Source organism: Syngnathoides biaculeatus, chromosome 9 (assembly GCF_019802595.1).
Source record: "Syngnathoides biaculeatus isolate LvHL_M chromosome 9, ASM1980259v1, whole genome shotgun sequence".
Classification (NCBI taxonomy): domain Eukaryota; kingdom Metazoa; phylum Chordata; class Actinopteri; order Syngnathiformes; family Syngnathidae; genus Syngnathoides; species Syngnathoides biaculeatus.
The window spans coordinates 9931886-9946525 of NC_084648.1; the positions used below are offsets into that span (position 1 = coordinate 9931886).

The 14640-nt window shown below is 42.4% G+C and overlaps 3 protein-coding genes across 10 annotated transcripts; 2 read left to right on the forward strand and 1 right to left on the reverse strand.

The window, feature by feature from the left end:
* Positions 1 to 133: 133 nt before the first annotated feature.
* Positions 134 to 6480, reverse strand: aplf (aprataxin and PNKP like factor). 6 transcript variants are annotated; one of them, XM_061830455.1, is made up of 11 exons: positions 6445 to 6480; positions 5722 to 5821; positions 5475 to 5546; positions 4742 to 4911; positions 4478 to 4613; positions 3588 to 3702; positions 2616 to 2692; positions 2239 to 2459; positions 2039 to 2146; positions 1911 to 1957; positions 135 to 717 (listed from the first exon to the last, which is right to left on the reverse strand). In XM_061830455.1, the coding sequence occupies exons 2-11, from the start codon at positions 5812 to 5814 to the stop codon at positions 575 to 577; spliced, it is 1182 nt and encodes a 393-aa protein (XP_061686439.1). In that variant the 5' UTR covers positions 5815 to 5821; positions 6445 to 6480; the 3' UTR covers positions 135 to 574. The 6 variants fall into 6 exon arrangements, with proteins under 6 accessions (XP_061686441.1, XP_061686439.1, XP_061686437.1 ...); XM_061830453.1 differs by lacking the exon at positions 6445 to 6480 and adding an exon at positions 6119 to 6164; XM_061830454.1 differs by lacking the exon at positions 6445 to 6480 and adding an exon at positions 5891 to 6020.
* Positions 6329 to 9254, forward strand: LOC133506377 (F-box only protein 48). Of its 3 annotated transcripts, none has more exons than XM_061830459.1 (3): positions 6329 to 6393; positions 7916 to 8212; positions 8387 to 9254. In XM_061830459.1, the coding sequence occupies exons 2-3, from the start codon at positions 7976 to 7978 to the stop codon at positions 8546 to 8548; spliced, it is 399 nt and encodes a 132-aa protein (XP_061686443.1). In that variant the 5' UTR covers positions 6329 to 6393; positions 7916 to 7975; the 3' UTR covers positions 8549 to 9254. The 3 variants fall into 3 exon arrangements, with proteins under 3 accessions (XP_061686443.1, XP_061686444.1, XP_061686442.1); XM_061830460.1 differs by lacking the exon at positions 6329 to 6393 and adding an exon at positions 6397 to 6534; XM_061830458.1 differs by lacking the exon at positions 6329 to 6393 and adding an exon at positions 6843 to 6914.
* Positions 9255 to 9507: 253 nt separating this feature from the next.
* cnrip1a (cannabinoid receptor interacting protein 1a) lies at positions 9508 to 13490 on the forward strand. The gene is made up of 3 exons (XM_061830461.1): positions 9508 to 9704; positions 11451 to 11595; positions 13220 to 13490. Exons 1-3 carry the CDS (start codon positions 9526 to 9528, stop codon positions 13382 to 13384), a joined length of 489 nt encoding a protein of 162 aa, XP_061686445.1. The 5' UTR covers positions 9508 to 9525; the 3' UTR covers positions 13385 to 13490.
* Positions 13491 to 14640: the final 1150 nt, after the last annotated feature.

Below are 14640 nucleotides of genomic sequence, written 5' to 3' on the forward strand. Positions count from 1 at the left end.
AATGCAATGCGGCGCCTGCCCACAAACCCAAACAGTTGACATTAAAGAATTTCCCATCCTAATAACAATAAATAAAAAGAAACTTATATTCACATTTGTCATTCATCTTTAATTATAAGATGATTGAAGTCTTTCAGAGTAAAATCTGTTGTGTCTTTTAAACTAAAAGTATCAATTCATTCTTTTTGGGCAAAAACGAATCAGTTGTTTTTCAGACTAAAAGCATTTATGGACCCTTGCTGATTAAAGATACATTTTGACTCTTTTGTGTACAATTTTTCAGAGTATCAGTTGATTCTTTTGGAGTAAAAAAAAAAAAAAAAAAAAGTATCTGTTGACTCTTTTGGAGTAAACACATCCATTGACTCATTCAGGTGTCAAAACTATGTTGAGAAGCAGTCTGAAGACCAGTGACCCACATGTGGGTGGCGCATTAAACACTGCAAAAAAGTGTTGACGGTAGCTCTGGTGTCCCATTTTGCACCAGGTTTACTTGCTGACTTTCATGAAGGTCCAGGTTTGCTCTCCGCGGTTGTTTCACACCCTCATCCTAGTCAGAGTCAGGCGACGGGAATCAGTCCGAGTCAGCCGGAGGGGCGTAGTCGGAGTCGGCATCGACGTCGTCGCTGTTGTCGTTGATGAAGCTGTCGCCGGAGTCCGAATCCGAGTCCGCGCCGGACGCTGCCCTCGCCTTGGTGGCGGCCCGCCTGCTGCGAGCTGACAGGAAGTACAACTTGATTGACGAGTGTCAGGATGAAAACCTTCATTTTTTTTTTCCTGTACACGCAACATGACATCAAAATGTTGTGTGTGTGTTTTTGAACTTGATATCCATAAATCCATTTTCTTTGCCACTTATCCTCACGAGGGTCGCAGGGCGTGCTGGAGCCTATCCCAGCTGTCAACGGGCAGGAGGTGGGGTACACCCTGAACATTGAGACAAACAGCCACAGTCACAATCACACCTAGGGGCAATTTAGAGTGTCCAATTAATGTTGCATGTGTTGGGGGTGTGGGAGGAAACTGGACATGCCCACACAGGCACAAGGAGAACATGCAAACTCCACACAGGGGGGGCCGGGATCGAACCCGGGTCCTCAGAACTGTGAGGCCAACGCTTTACCAGCTGATCCACCATGCCGCCCATATACATTTGATATATATGTGTGTGTGTAAATGTAACCCTCCAGCAACGAAACCGATCAATAGTTGCACGGCTGTGTTTTGAGCGCGATACATTTTCTGAAAAGGCATTCAAATTACTGCTGTCATTCGATAAATTTTTTAAAATTTTGAGTAGTCGTGATAAGTCACAAGCACCAACTATACCACACATGATACCACATTTTGCTTTTAGTTGGTATTTTAAACTTGAGAGAATATAGATTTTTTTTTAAATACAATTGATGACTGAATAACCATCATTCATTTCTTTGTTGTTATGTTATGTTTAATACTTTTTTTTCTTTTCTGAAATGCTTGCCAATTTCATTTGAATCCCATTCAAATAAAACTGTACCCAATTAACAAAGTCTGCCTCAGTAATAGAAGAAGAATTAGCACATCATATGAGGAGTGTGAATTTCAAAATAAGAGCGAGCACATAAACGCAAGTTATATGTGTTAAAATAAAGTGCTTAGCGTCAGTACAATTACTTGAAAAAAAATAGAGAAAATATTTTTTTGATCATATGGTAAAAATTCCACATAAAAATGCATTGCATACAATTTTGAGGACAAGTTTAAGGCTGCATATTACACATGGGTAACATTGTATTAATTTCACACGTATTTTTGCGCTTTATGGGGTGTGGCTTAAAACACAACTGCGCAACTTCCTCAAGTTTTCGTGCCGGGGCGTCACTGATGTGTGTAGTGTATACGTGTAAGTATTCATTATGTTTGCGTACCTGCGCTCTTCGTGTGTTTATATTGTTTGCGATGAAGAGGATTCTTCCTGCGTGCGGGTGGCACAAAACCAGGAAGTGAATTTTTTTGTCTTTGCAAAACGACTGATTCATAATATGTGAACTTTGACCTGTAGCAGTCGACCCCGTAGGGACACTCGGGTCGCTCTTCGTCCTCTTCCTCCTCATAGTCGGAGTCTCCCGGATGGCTGCACTCCTGGAAGTGGAGAGGGTTTTTCCTGGAGGAAACAGGAAGTACGCCGCTCACGAAGGGCGCTAAACAGGAAGTATGCTGAACAGGAAGTTTCAGTTATCAAGCGGCTCAACTCACCTGTAGCAGTCTTTTCCGTAGGGGCAGGGAGTTCGCAATCTGGAAGGGGGCTTGTCTTTTTCTTTGGCTTTTGCACTTGTGTTTTGTTGCGTCCTCGGAATGACATCACACTTCCCGGGTTGGCCCTCCTCCTCCATCTCCATGGCGACCCCGTCAACTTCCCGCAGTTGCCCGTTGTCCTCTTCCACGTTGGCGAGATGCTCGTGCGATGACGCGACGTCCTGAAAGTGACCAAACGTTCACTTTATAAACAAATAATTGTACAATAATGCACTTTCTTGGAGTCAGATGCAAACTATGAAGTTTATACATTATAATCGACCAGGGGGCACGGAATTATAATTGTATCACTATTTGTGTATTTCCGCCCACTCAACTGCACGTCCGTCTCCTTTCCTCATCCTCTTGTCTTTTGTCTTCTTGTCGTCGCCGGTCTGTCGGCTTTTCTTGGCGCCTGTGATGTCACATAGGAAAGACGTGATTGGCCCACACAGCAGGAAATGAACATCGACTTTGTGGACTATTTAACTGTTCATGCGTTTGCAATCATTCGCTCAATTCATTAGCAGTACGAGTGTGAGCGACTGACCAAGTACATGTAACCAAATTATGCGTTATAATGAAAATATTTATGTAAAAGTAATCAATTGGATTACTGGGAGAAAATGTGTGATTCAATTACGAGTTCATTTCAATGCCCATGCATTGTCTTCAATGGAAAGGTCGCCTGCGCCAATATGGCTGCCACGTAGGCACATCGATTAGCGAGGCTATGCTAGGAGTGTTCTATGTGGACAGCTACTTTCACATGATTACACTGACATTCACTCTTTTTTTGTGTTCTGATTAACGAGACGCTTCTTGTCAATAAACAACATACATAGTGTAATTAGTGTTTTTCGACATAAATAAAATGAATTGCAGACGTCTTTCACCTAATCAATCGCAAACGCTATCGGATTGGTGATTGGATGTTCGAGAAAGTGGAGGTGGAACCGTTAAGTTTGACAAAATTGTCTTATATTGTGACAAAAATAGCCGACTAATGATTTTGTCCTATGACACCGAAATGAAAATTCTAGCATGTTTGATTTGTTTTTTTTATATATCCTCCATGTAGTGTGACATATCAATCGCAACTTTCCGAAAGTGCGCGTTGACATCCAACAATAGGATTGCGTATTTTGACTGGTTTAATGTTTTGGCGTGAGCACCTGCCCACAAAAATGTGTGCGTGTGTGCCTGCTTCAATGTGCTTAGTTATACAAAGCCCGTCCACTTCGTATTCTGAGTGTCCAATGCTAGCAGCTAAAAGTCGGATTTAGCTGGTCGAAGGCGGCGCGTGATACCTTGGCGGCTCGGGGTAGCGCTGGACGAGTTAACGGCCGCCATCATCCACGGAGGTAAAATTCGTTTCTTGCGAGGTGAAGGCGACGCTGCTGCATGTCTGCCCACAAGCACTTTCTGTGGAAAATAACACAGACTTCATTCTCTACTATTTGACATCATCCATCCATCCATTTTATTTGCCACATATCCTCACAAGGATCGTGGGAGTGCTGGACCCTATCCCAGCTGTCAATGGGGAGGAGGCTGGGTACACCCTGAACTGGTAGCCAGCCAAACGCAGGGCACATAGAGACAAACAGCTGCACTCACAATCACACCTAGGGGCAATTTAGAGTGCCCAATTAATGTTGCATGTTTTTGGGATGTGGGAGGAAATCCGAGAGAGAAAACCCACGCAGGCACGGGGAGAACATGCAAACTCCACACAGGAGATTCCGGGATCGAACCCGGGTCCTCGGAACTGTGAGACCAACGCATTACCAGCTGAGTCACTTTTCATTGTGCACAAGCAAAATGCTCAATATAATAAAATTGTGATGAGATTCAAGACTGGACATAAAGAATTATTAGTATTTTCTTTTTGCCAGATCGCCAAGCCCTAACTTCCAGTCATATACTGTATTCTTTATCCTCTGCAAAGAACGACTACATGAAGCCGATTTGAGTTCAAGGCAGGCCACACCCCCCTGCAATATCATTGGCTGCTGAATCCAGGCAGGAAATAAGTGTGAAGCAAGTATGACTTGGTGTTTATACTGTCCTCAAGTGGCAAAGATGCGCACACCAGAATGAGCAGCACAATGTACATTGAATTGAAGGTGTGCCAAAAACTTTTCAGCCTTCACAATTTGTACATAAATCTCATTTCCAAGTTTCTGTTGAGACAAACCTCTTTTAGAGCCTCTCCTGCTAACGTCGCCTCCTGGTTGGGCGCCGCTGACTCGTCGCCATGACAACCAGGAGAAGAGGGGGAGATTCTCCGGGGTGAAACAGGATTTGCATTGCCCTCACGCATGGCACTTGCTCTGTGTTAAACATGCAAAGAGCACTTAAGCGTTTTTCAGTTTGATGTCTTGACACAAGAATAAACATGAGACCACACTTCAACATCAAACATGGAACCCCGTGACGCAACATCCATCAGCGCATCTACCTGAGGGGGCTGATTAACGCTCGTCCGCCCACCTCCGCCACTCGAAACATGAGCTGTCCTGGTAGCAGTGAGAAGATGTCTCCGTGGTCAAGGGGGCACCACGCGTCTTTCTGCAGGGGTCGAGGGTCGTCAGCGAGGGACGACTGCAGGAAGCATGGGTTCAAGTGTGTCTGAATACAATATAACACAATAGATGGAACATTGACAGATTCCCAACTCTCCAATCACTATATAACGATTTTTTTATATGCTGGACCTCGATAGTTTCCAAAAACGTTCACTGAAAATCCCTTTGAAGTGATTTGGGAGTGGGGAATGACTGACTTATTCAGAACCCACGGACTGGGTTTACAATATGTCTGTGAGTACTGTCTAACTGTGTTGCGGCACCGTTTGTGTGAAAGTATTTGTTGGTTAAAGGGTTATAACACCACAACATTTGAAGCTATTCTTTAGCGTATAGGCAGCATAGGTGGAATCTGGAGCAAGGAGGAACGTTGAGCACGTCATCACAGCAGGTGACTAAAACAGGCCAATCACGAGAGATGAGCTCCACGGCTTTCCGTGTGCAGCAAATTTTTTTGACGTGTCTGCGGCAAGTTACGCACACGTGCTGCGTGGGGAACTGCGTAGGATAAGCAGTGTAGATATTGGATGGATAGATATGGATGGATGGATGGATGCGTGAATAGATTCATGATTTTATTCGTAAGAATCTTTCATCTAGACTCACCGGTTTGAGGCGCAGTCGTCCATCTTGGTTGTCCAGCAGGCCGTGATGTCTGGACACTCTCTTGTCACTCACCTCACATATAATCATAATAATAACAATCTCCGCATGAACACACGTGAATCGGAATTTTATTTTATCCACAGGACTCTTTTTCTCATCCAATTAATATTCATTAATATTATGCATCAAACCACCAATACGTGGGTCATTGCACATTCGTGAAAATGACGAAAAAATTGGGACTCACTCGGAGGAAAGGACCACGGCCCACAACGCTCTCTCCAGTGGGAAGGCGGATGGCGTCCCCGCCGTGCAACGGGATCAGCTCGAAGCCGGACATTGGTTCACTGGGAAGAAGATATAGAAAAACATAAAGACAATCAATCCACCATATAACATGAAACACATTTACTCACACACGTCAAATTTTTACTGCTGAATCCTGTAGTGAGTAGTCACGAATTAACCATGACTTTTGTGGACTAAACATGTTCGCTTCAAGTAAAACAAAGAGTTAGCCAAGCTTACAAAGATTAGCTGTTGAAGAACTCGAGTATTGTAAAATAAATAAATAAAATATCCTCTCCTCTGACGAATATTTCCAAGAAGAAGAAGAAGAAAAATAAAACAACAAACAAACTCACGCTACCACGGTACTTCCTGGTAGGAGAACGCATGCGCACAAATTGTCAATGTATTTTTTTCCATTTTATTTTATTAAAAAATATATAAATCGCAATAAATATTTTTAGGTATCATAAATAAACTATACGTTAACGAGTGGTCCAGAAAATGAAAAAAAGTGGAATTTTATAGAAACTTCTACGAGGGCATTTGTGTACGCATGCGCAGTAGATTGACAGGCGGACGCTTGTGTTTTTAAATGTAAACACGGCGAGGGACAAGTCAGCTGTTTTTGGTAAGAAAACAAAGCCATCACCACCCTTTCTCGCAGTGCATAAGAACTCACATCTTGCAATTCGCCTGACTAGTTTCTCTGTTACAAGCGCTGTTTTTGCTTTATTATTTCTCCTTCGCCCACAGTGCCGTGTCGCTAAACGTGAGTTTGAACTTCCAGCTAGCAGCTGCCTTTTAAAGCTGCACTGCCATTTTGTAAGATTCGCTTTTTTTTGGTGGTTATTTTAGTCGGCAAACATGCATCACTGTTTAAACGTCTTGTAGCGACGGCGAAGCATTGTGCTTCAATAAAATATATCTTCTATTTTTAACCATAAGTGTATGTTGTGGCAACGCCCTTGACTAACTGGCTAGTAATTCGTTATTCTTCTTACTAAAATCGGGCCACTGATCCAAAAAAAAAAAAAAAAAAAAAAAAAGAGTGGAGGACTCATTGCCCACCAAAACTGAAGTCGCCATTTTGACACTCCCAAAACAACCATGACGACCCGTGCAGCGACAGCGATTAACAGTTTTGCGGCTGTGAGAAAACATTTCACACATTTATTTTGACACTGGTAAAGTTTGTTTGTAAAGGGTTTTTTTATTTTCTGATGAGCTTAATTACCTTCAACAAAGTTTTGTTTACAGTTGTTGTTGTTGTTCACTCTCTGCTTCACTTTTATAGGCTGACAGTTTTTTCACCAAAAAGCGATGTAAATATTTTCCTAAACTTCAGGAGAAGCAAGAAAGCACATTTTCAGTGAAAGTTATGATGAATTTTATAATACAGAACTCTGAAAATTGAATTTGATTTTCAACTGCGAGTAAACAAGTTGAATTTTTCTGTCTGAAGTAGGATGTCGCAGAGACAACAACTGAACAATGCGTTTAGCATGTATTTTCCCATTGCGAGTCATTATTTCCAAAAATATATCGAACTGATTGACTTCAAATTTCATGTTTTTATGACAAAAAATGCTTAGTTTTTTTGCAATGTTATGATGATAGTGCTTCACAGCGTGTTTTGGGAAAAGTTACTCTGTCACGGAAATATGGCCCTAGGTTAATATGCAAGGTTTCTTGGTAGTCCCGGTATCATACCATGTCTTTCCTTTCCACTTACCCTTTTTTGGCTTACCAAGTCGAATTAAAAATCCTTCATGTTACCAGAACTGAAAAAATGTCAAGCTCACACGACCAGTTTTAATTCTACATGCCAAACTTTGAGAAAAACTCCACCATAATCCTACTTGTAAACCGCACACTTTTTGGGAGTACCAAGATGGCGGCCATTGGCTTCAACCAATCGACACCGCTCGATGTGTATACGTTATCCTTTTTTTTTTTTAGGTCAGTGATCGGGGTTCAAAACTGTCCCCGCCAGTGTGGAGTTTCAACATCCCCAAAAACATGCAACATTCATTGGACACTCTAAATTGCCACTAGGTGTAATTGTGAGTGTGATTGGTTGTTTTCTCTGCGAGTCTTGCGATTGGCTGGTAACCAGTTCAGGTTGAACCCCCCGTTTTGTGTGTTGACAGGCACCAGAAACAACTACTTTTCTACTACTATTACCAGCGGTGCTCCTTGTACTATGCACGATGAACTTGTCTTGCCGCTGCACGAGGGACTTTGCGGAGACTCTGCCCACCGAGATGAGCGTGAAGATCTTCGGCGAGCTGGACGCCAGGAGCCTGTGCCGCGCCTCGGCCACGTGCCGCCGGTGGCACGCCATCATCCAGGACAGCCCGCACCTGTGGCGGACGCAATGTCTCAGCATCGTCACGCTGTGCCAAAGGGAGGTGGACGCCGACCGAAGGAATGGATTCTCGTGGAAGGTGAAGCGCAGACCGAGTAGCGATGAAAACGCCGGCAAAAGTTCGCGTTGGTCGCCATTGTTGCAATTAGCACATTAATACAAAAAAAAATAAGACATACCCTCTCCAAAAGCAATGCAACACAAAAATAGCTAAAATGACATGTAGGTCACGCAAGGTCACGTGTGTGTGCAGGAGTCGCTGGCGAGGAACTACATCCGCAGCCGCGTGAAGCTGGATTGGCTGCGCGGTCGCTATAGCAACGTGGCATCGGCCGTCGAGCTCCGCGGCAGGAAGATGGTGCCGATGGACGTGGAAACGTGGGGGGAAATCCTGCAGGCCGAGCTGGACCGATGAGTTCTTTGCCGTCGCTGTTGCTATTTTGCAAATTGCATGTGTGTATCTTTTATTATGTTTTTTTTTTTATACATTTATGTATTTGTTTTTTTTTAAGACTTTTGAAGGAAATAAGATCACAAGTATGAGAGACTTTGATCGGCTCGCATACATCAAGGAAAGACAATGTTTTTTTTTAATTTTCATTGTGACTACAACAGTAACAATGAAGCGCTATTGTATTCTTAAAAAAAAACATAATATCCCATCGTTAATCTGTAATATGGGCCTCTCAGTATTTAAATAATCAAGTCCAACAATATTTGTTGCATTCATTTGATTTGTTGAGTTATGTTTGTAAAATAGCTTTTTTTTAAAATCAAAATAAACTATTTGATGTATTTTACATGTACATTTTAACTTCTTTGTACCCTGCAAGGCTTTAGCCAAATATGGACAAAGCGGATGCAAAATGATGTCAAACAAAAGTCAGAACGGCCTTTACTGAACATTCGTATGACAAATACAAACACTAAGTTGTTGTTTTGCTTTTTTATGAAATTGATGCTTTTCTACTAAGTCCATGTTAGAGATTCCCTCAATAATGGTCAAAATAGCCAAAATATGGGCTCTTTAAATTATTTTGTGTCTATTCATTTGTGCTTATACTCTTATGTTTTGCACAATTACATTGAGTGCTATCGCCCTTGATAAAATGAAAACTAAATACCGAAAAAATGGTGTGCATTTCAATTTATTTCAATGGATATTTTATTTGAAGTGTGAGTATTTTATAGTTACAGGTGTGGTCATGGAAGAAGGCGCGGCTGTACTGTACAATATTTTCTTTGACCCGCATATTGTGCTCTTATTGTGAAATCCCCGAGCGACAGTAGCGTTGTTTCCTTCTGCGCTCTTAACTCTGGTCCTCCGCCATCTCCTCCTCCTCCTGGTCCGGCCCCCCCCCCCCCAACCCCCTCCTCCCGAGAGGCGTGAAAATGGACGACGTCCCGGCGCTGGTTCACATCTCCATCTCGTTGTGGATCCAACCCAACGACGGCGACGTTTTCTTCAAGGTGGACGGAAGCCGATTCGGACAAACCAGAACCGTCAAATTGCTGACGGGTTCCAAGTATAAGATTCAAGTTCTCGTCAAGCCCGGAAATGTCGAGGCCACGTAAGGAAAAGAAAGACGCATTTTTGCACTCAGGTGTTTTGGAATATGTATTATTGCATTTGCATGCAGAAGAATCGCGAGGTATTCAAAACAGACATCGATGCTCGGCGTCACGTGACCTCGCGAATAAATGATACGGGCGCGCGCCCGTTATTGCTGCGTGCTCGTGGACGCGCGCACGGACCGACGAGCTTTGCGCTATAATGTAGATATAGAAATGAATGTGCGCGTGCATGTGATGTGTGCGTGCGATTGGCTGAACGCGCTACATCAGAATGAACGTACCATAGTACAGTAGTTATATTACAATATTAATTTGTCTTTTACAATGTTACAATAATATTATTAGTAATAATAATTCATTATGTTATTTTTTAACAACTATTATGTTATTATCCAAAGATAGCTGGGGTTAGACTCCAGCTTAGCCGTGACCCTACTGAGGATAAGCATATAAAATGACTATATGTGTACTTTAACTTACAGGTGACCTTAACCTTTGACCTTGGTTGATGTCTTTGCTTCGTTTTATAAGGCACATTTTGAATTGAGGGGGGAAAAAATATATCAATTAAAGTCCGGCAATGCCCTGGCACGTGGGCAAGGAAAGTCTCGCTCACCGTTTATTGAATGGGACAAAAAAATGAAATACACAAATCCAAAGCGACCAACTCGCAAGGGGCAGGTGCCTGATGTGGACCACAACTCACGCCTAGACTCTCACATCTAGTCTAACTTCCTCCAACTTCTAATATCACTCATACAGCCACAGCCCTTCAAGGCTAACAAGTGAGACACGGATACTACAGTATGTAGTTATTTCACTTTAAACACAAGTATACGTGTCATTTTTCATATATTATGATCAATAACTTAATTTCCTTCCAAAAATAAATACCTTCAATTGAGTATCTGAATTGGTGGCGGTTGTAATATCAATACGTCATTATTGTTTTTCTCTAAACTCATAATTTCCAAACTTTTAATGCCAAAAATTTCCAAACAATTAGGTGTCCCAAATTAAGTTGCATAACTTGCAACATGTTTTATGAAGCCCCTAATTACAATTTTGGACATATAAGATGGCGGCTCTACGACTCAGCTCGTAAAGCGTTGGCCTCACAGTTCTGAGGACGTGTGGAGTTTGCATGTTCTCCCCGTGCCTGCGTGGGTTTTCTCCGGGGCACTCCGGTTTCCTCCCACATCCCCCCCAAAAAAAACACGCACCATTAATTGGATACTCTAAATTGCCCCTAGGTGTGATTGTGAGTGTTGTCTGTCTCTATGTGTGCCTTGCGATTGGCTGGCAAACAGTTCAGGGTGTACCCCGCTTCCTCTTGCCCGTTGATACCTGGATAGGCTCCAGCACTCCCGCGACACTCATGAGGATAAGCGGGAAAGAGAATTAATGGCTGGATGGATATTTATTTTTCTCCTTCCCCATTTGCATGTGAAGTAGAGTACCTTAATTTTTTAATTTTTTTTGTATTCTTTCACAAATGGTACTCAATCGACATGAAAAAAACCGCATTAAAATGATCAATTAAAATTTAATAAAATGTCTTTACCATTATTGATGAAATTATTTGAAAGTGCCCCATTTTGCTTTACATTTTCGTTTGTTTTTTTTACAAAACAAAGCGGGACTTGAGCAGGAGTGAAGTCAAAGACAGAGAGGAATAATACATGCAGACTGAGTTATTCTTTATTGATCGTAGTATACTATGTGTTTTATGTGCGTGTTAGAAATATGAACATCGGCGGTGTGGTGTTCCCTCTGGAGGAGCAGTCTCGAGACGCCGATCACGTTGTCTATCACGGGCGCTATGACACCGAGGGCGTGCCGCACACCAAGAGCGGCGACCGGCAGCCCGTGGAAGTCAGCATTCAGGTCAGTCCCATGCGACCAATCTTTATCCGACACTGCCACTCCCATGACTGGTCGCGTAGATAGAAAAAACAACCGACAGGTCGCCAGGCTATGTGAAACCACATACAGAAAAAACGATCTGCAGGACTCCAGCAATTGTCAGGACGTGTATAGACAGTGTTGGGGACTAAGTAGTAGTAGTAGTAGTAGTAGTAGTAGTAGTAGTAGTAGTAGTAGTGGGGACTGTAATTACATGTAATGAAAATGTAATTGTCATCCGTTGCAATACTGGGGAAAAAAAACGCGTCGTTAGATTATAGTTGCTTTTAGAAATTTCAATGATTTAAAATCGTACTTGTGAAAATTTGCAAAAATAACGAATTTCATGACACCTTTGGGAAATACAGGCGGCACGGTGGAGTAGCTGTAAAGCATTGACCTCACAGTTTTGAGGACGGGGGTGTGAATCCTGGCCCTGGCCCTGCCTGTGTGGAGTTTGCATGTTCTCCCCATGCCTGCGTGGGTTTTCTCCATTTTCCTCCAACATCCCACATCCCAAAAAACATGCAACATTAAAAGGACACTCTAAATTGCCCCTAGGTGTGATTGTGAGTGTGGCTGTTTGTCTCAATGTGCCCTGTGATTGGCTGGCAACCAGTCCAGGGTGTACCCTGCTTCCTGCCCGATGACAGCTGGGATAGGATTCAGCGCTCCCGGGACCCTTGTGAGGATAAGCGAATAAGAAAATGGATGGCTGGCTGGATGGATGGATTTGGAAAATACCCACAAAAGCTGTAGTCATGTTCTGCTGTTATCTCAAACGTGACATATTTTTCCAAATATGACCAAATAGGATTTGCTATGGTTTTAGGAAACATCCAAAGGTCTTGATACGGTCATTCAAAATAAAAAAATAAGTCATCAAAATGTAATCAAATGTGACACTTATATTACTTTGTCAAAGGAATAGTTACACTACAATTACATTTTCAACAGGGTAACTAGTAATTGTAACCGGCTACATTTCACAACATCTATCCATCCATACATTTCCTTAGCTGCTTATACTCACAAGGGTGGCGGGGAGCGCTGGAGCCTATCCCAGCTGTCCACGGGCAGGAGGCGGGGTAAACCCTGACCTGGTTGCCAGCCAATCGCAGGGCACATGGAGACAAACAGCCGCACTCACAATCACACCTAGGGGCAATTTAGAGTGTCCAATTAATATTACATGTTTTGGGGATGTGGGAGGAAAGCAGAGTGCCTGGAGAAAGCCCACACAAGCACGGGGAGAACATGCAAACACCACACAGGCAGGTCCCGGATCGAACGCGGGTCCTCAGAACTACGAGGCCAACGCTTTCCAGCTGATCCACCGTGCCGCCCATTTCACAACAGTGAAGTAAAAATATTTACCTTCTTTTCAGCATTCTACTACATCTTCGTCTTTGTTTAAGTCACGCTCAGCACGTCGTTCTGTCACTCAAATAATATCCAATTAAAAAAGCAGAAACAAAAGAGCACATCGCTGACACGCGTGTAGAAAGTGTGTCATTTCCATGGTAACCAAGCAGGGGGCCATCAAAAGAGGCAACTGTTTTATTTTGAAGCGCTGACATCCTGTTTGTTGTTGCGCTGGTTTCAGTTTGAGCGCGCCGGCACGTTCGAGACCGTCTGGCAGGCCAAGTACTACAACTACTACAAGCGCGAGCACTGCCAGTTTGGTAACAAATTCAGCAGCATCGAGTACGAGTGCAAGCCCAACGAGACGCGCACCCTCATGTGGATCAACAAGGAGGCCTTCAACTGAACGCCGCACACGCAACACGATTTCTTCCTCCGCTTTTTCTATTATTTATTTCAATATGTTCTACGATTGTGTACGTGTCGTGTCTGGGCTGGCCGGCGAGCGGGATGCTGGGAAATCTGAAATTTGATTGACAGATGGTGCAGAGACCTCACGAGTCACTTGCCAACGAGTTTTCTTTCATGTTTTCCTTGATAAAAACAAAAACAAATGCAGAATCGTCTTCTCTTTTGCATTTTGTACTTTCCTGATCTTGCACAGCACATAATTATTCAGCAGTTATTGGAAGGATTTTAGCAGAAAAGGAAAATTAATTTCGGATATTCCTGTGAGGAAAAAAAGCTGTAATTTTGCAATATAATATTCCATGAAATTTAAAAAACATCTAAAAAACAAATTCGAGGGGGAAAATAACATCACAACAATAAGAATATTATAAGAATAAAATCTAAATGTATTGTGGAAAAAAGTCATATGGATAAATTGCAATATTCAGATTTTTTATATTTCAAAAGAAATAATAATAGCTGAAAAAAAGAATATTACAAGAATATTTTGGAAAAAAGTCATACAGATAAATTGGAATATTCAGATTTTTTTTATAGTTTAAAAGAAATAATGATACCTGAAATACTTATGAATAGTGTGAGGGTGCAATAGGTACATATTTTTTAAATGAAAGCTGCAATATTATTAAAAAAAAAGAATTTCAAGAATGTAGCAAAAAACATGGAAGATTTTTTTTCATAATTTTTTTTTCATTTTACAGGGAAGGAAATTACAACATTAGAAAGACATCAGAATATTACTGTATGACGAATGAAATTGACCGTCTTGAGACAGGCTTCCTTTAACCTCCTGATGCCAGTAGTTATTAAGATTGCCTTTGATTTATAAGATATACACATTTGTTCCACCGCTTATCCTCACCAGGGTCACGGTATGCAGGACCACATTCCAGTTAACTGTGGGCGAGAGGCGGGGTGAACCCGAGACTGGTCGCCAGACCTTTGCAGAGCACATTTATACAACAACATGCAAACCAATGGACAATTTAGAGCAGGGGTGTCAACCTCGTTTTTGTCCCGGGCCTCATTGGAGTTCCGGTTTCCCTCATCAGCCCGTTATGACTGTGAAACCGTAAAAATCTTTGACTGCCTCATCATAATTTGAATTTTGGTACAGATTTGACCAAAAATCACGAGAGTTCATACACATGATTTAGCTTTGCGGGCCGCATAAAATCATGTGGCAGGCCG

What these genes read in the sequence shown, in the direction of transcription:
- aplf (XM_061830455.1), bottom strand. Translation starts at nt 5,814, where the DNA reads ATGTCCGGCTTCGAGCTGATCCCGTTGCACGGCGGGGACGCCATCCGC. An exon ending in GCGTTAATCAGCCCCCTCAG is followed by an intron (nt 4,614 to 4,741) that starts GTAGATGCGCTG and finishes TGTTTAACACAG; the next exon opens with AGCAAGTGCCATGCGTGAGG. An exon ending in CGCTACCCCGAGCCGCCAAG is followed by an intron (nt 2,693 to 3,587) that starts GTATCACGCGCC and finishes GTGACATCACAG; the next exon opens with GCGCCAAGAAAAGCCGACAG.
- LOC133506377 (XM_061830458.1), top strand. Translation starts at nt 6,873, where the DNA reads ATGACGACCCGTGCAGCGACAGCGATTAACAGTTTTGCGGCT. An exon ending in CGATTAACAGTTTTGCGGCT is followed by an intron (nt 6,915 to 7,915) that starts GTGAGAAAACAT and finishes GTGTGTTGACAG; the next exon opens with GCACCAGAAACAACTACTTT. An exon ending in GGAATGGATTCTCGTGGAAG is followed by an intron (nt 8,213 to 8,386) that starts GTGAAGCGCAGA and finishes GTGTGTGTGCAG; the next exon opens with GAGTCGCTGGCGAGGAACTA.
- cnrip1a (XM_061830461.1), top strand. Translation starts at nt 9,526, where the DNA reads ATGGACGACGTCCCGGCGCTGGTTCACATCTCCATCTCGTTGTGGATC. An exon ending in CCCGGAAATGTCGAGGCCAC is followed by an intron (nt 9,705 to 11,450) that starts GTAAGGAAAAGA and finishes TGTGCGTGTTAG; the next exon opens with AAATATGAACATCGGCGGTG. An exon ending in CCGTGGAAGTCAGCATTCAG is followed by an intron (nt 11,596 to 13,219) that starts GTCAGTCCCATG and finishes CGCTGGTTTCAG; the next exon opens with TTTGAGCGCGCCGGCACGTT.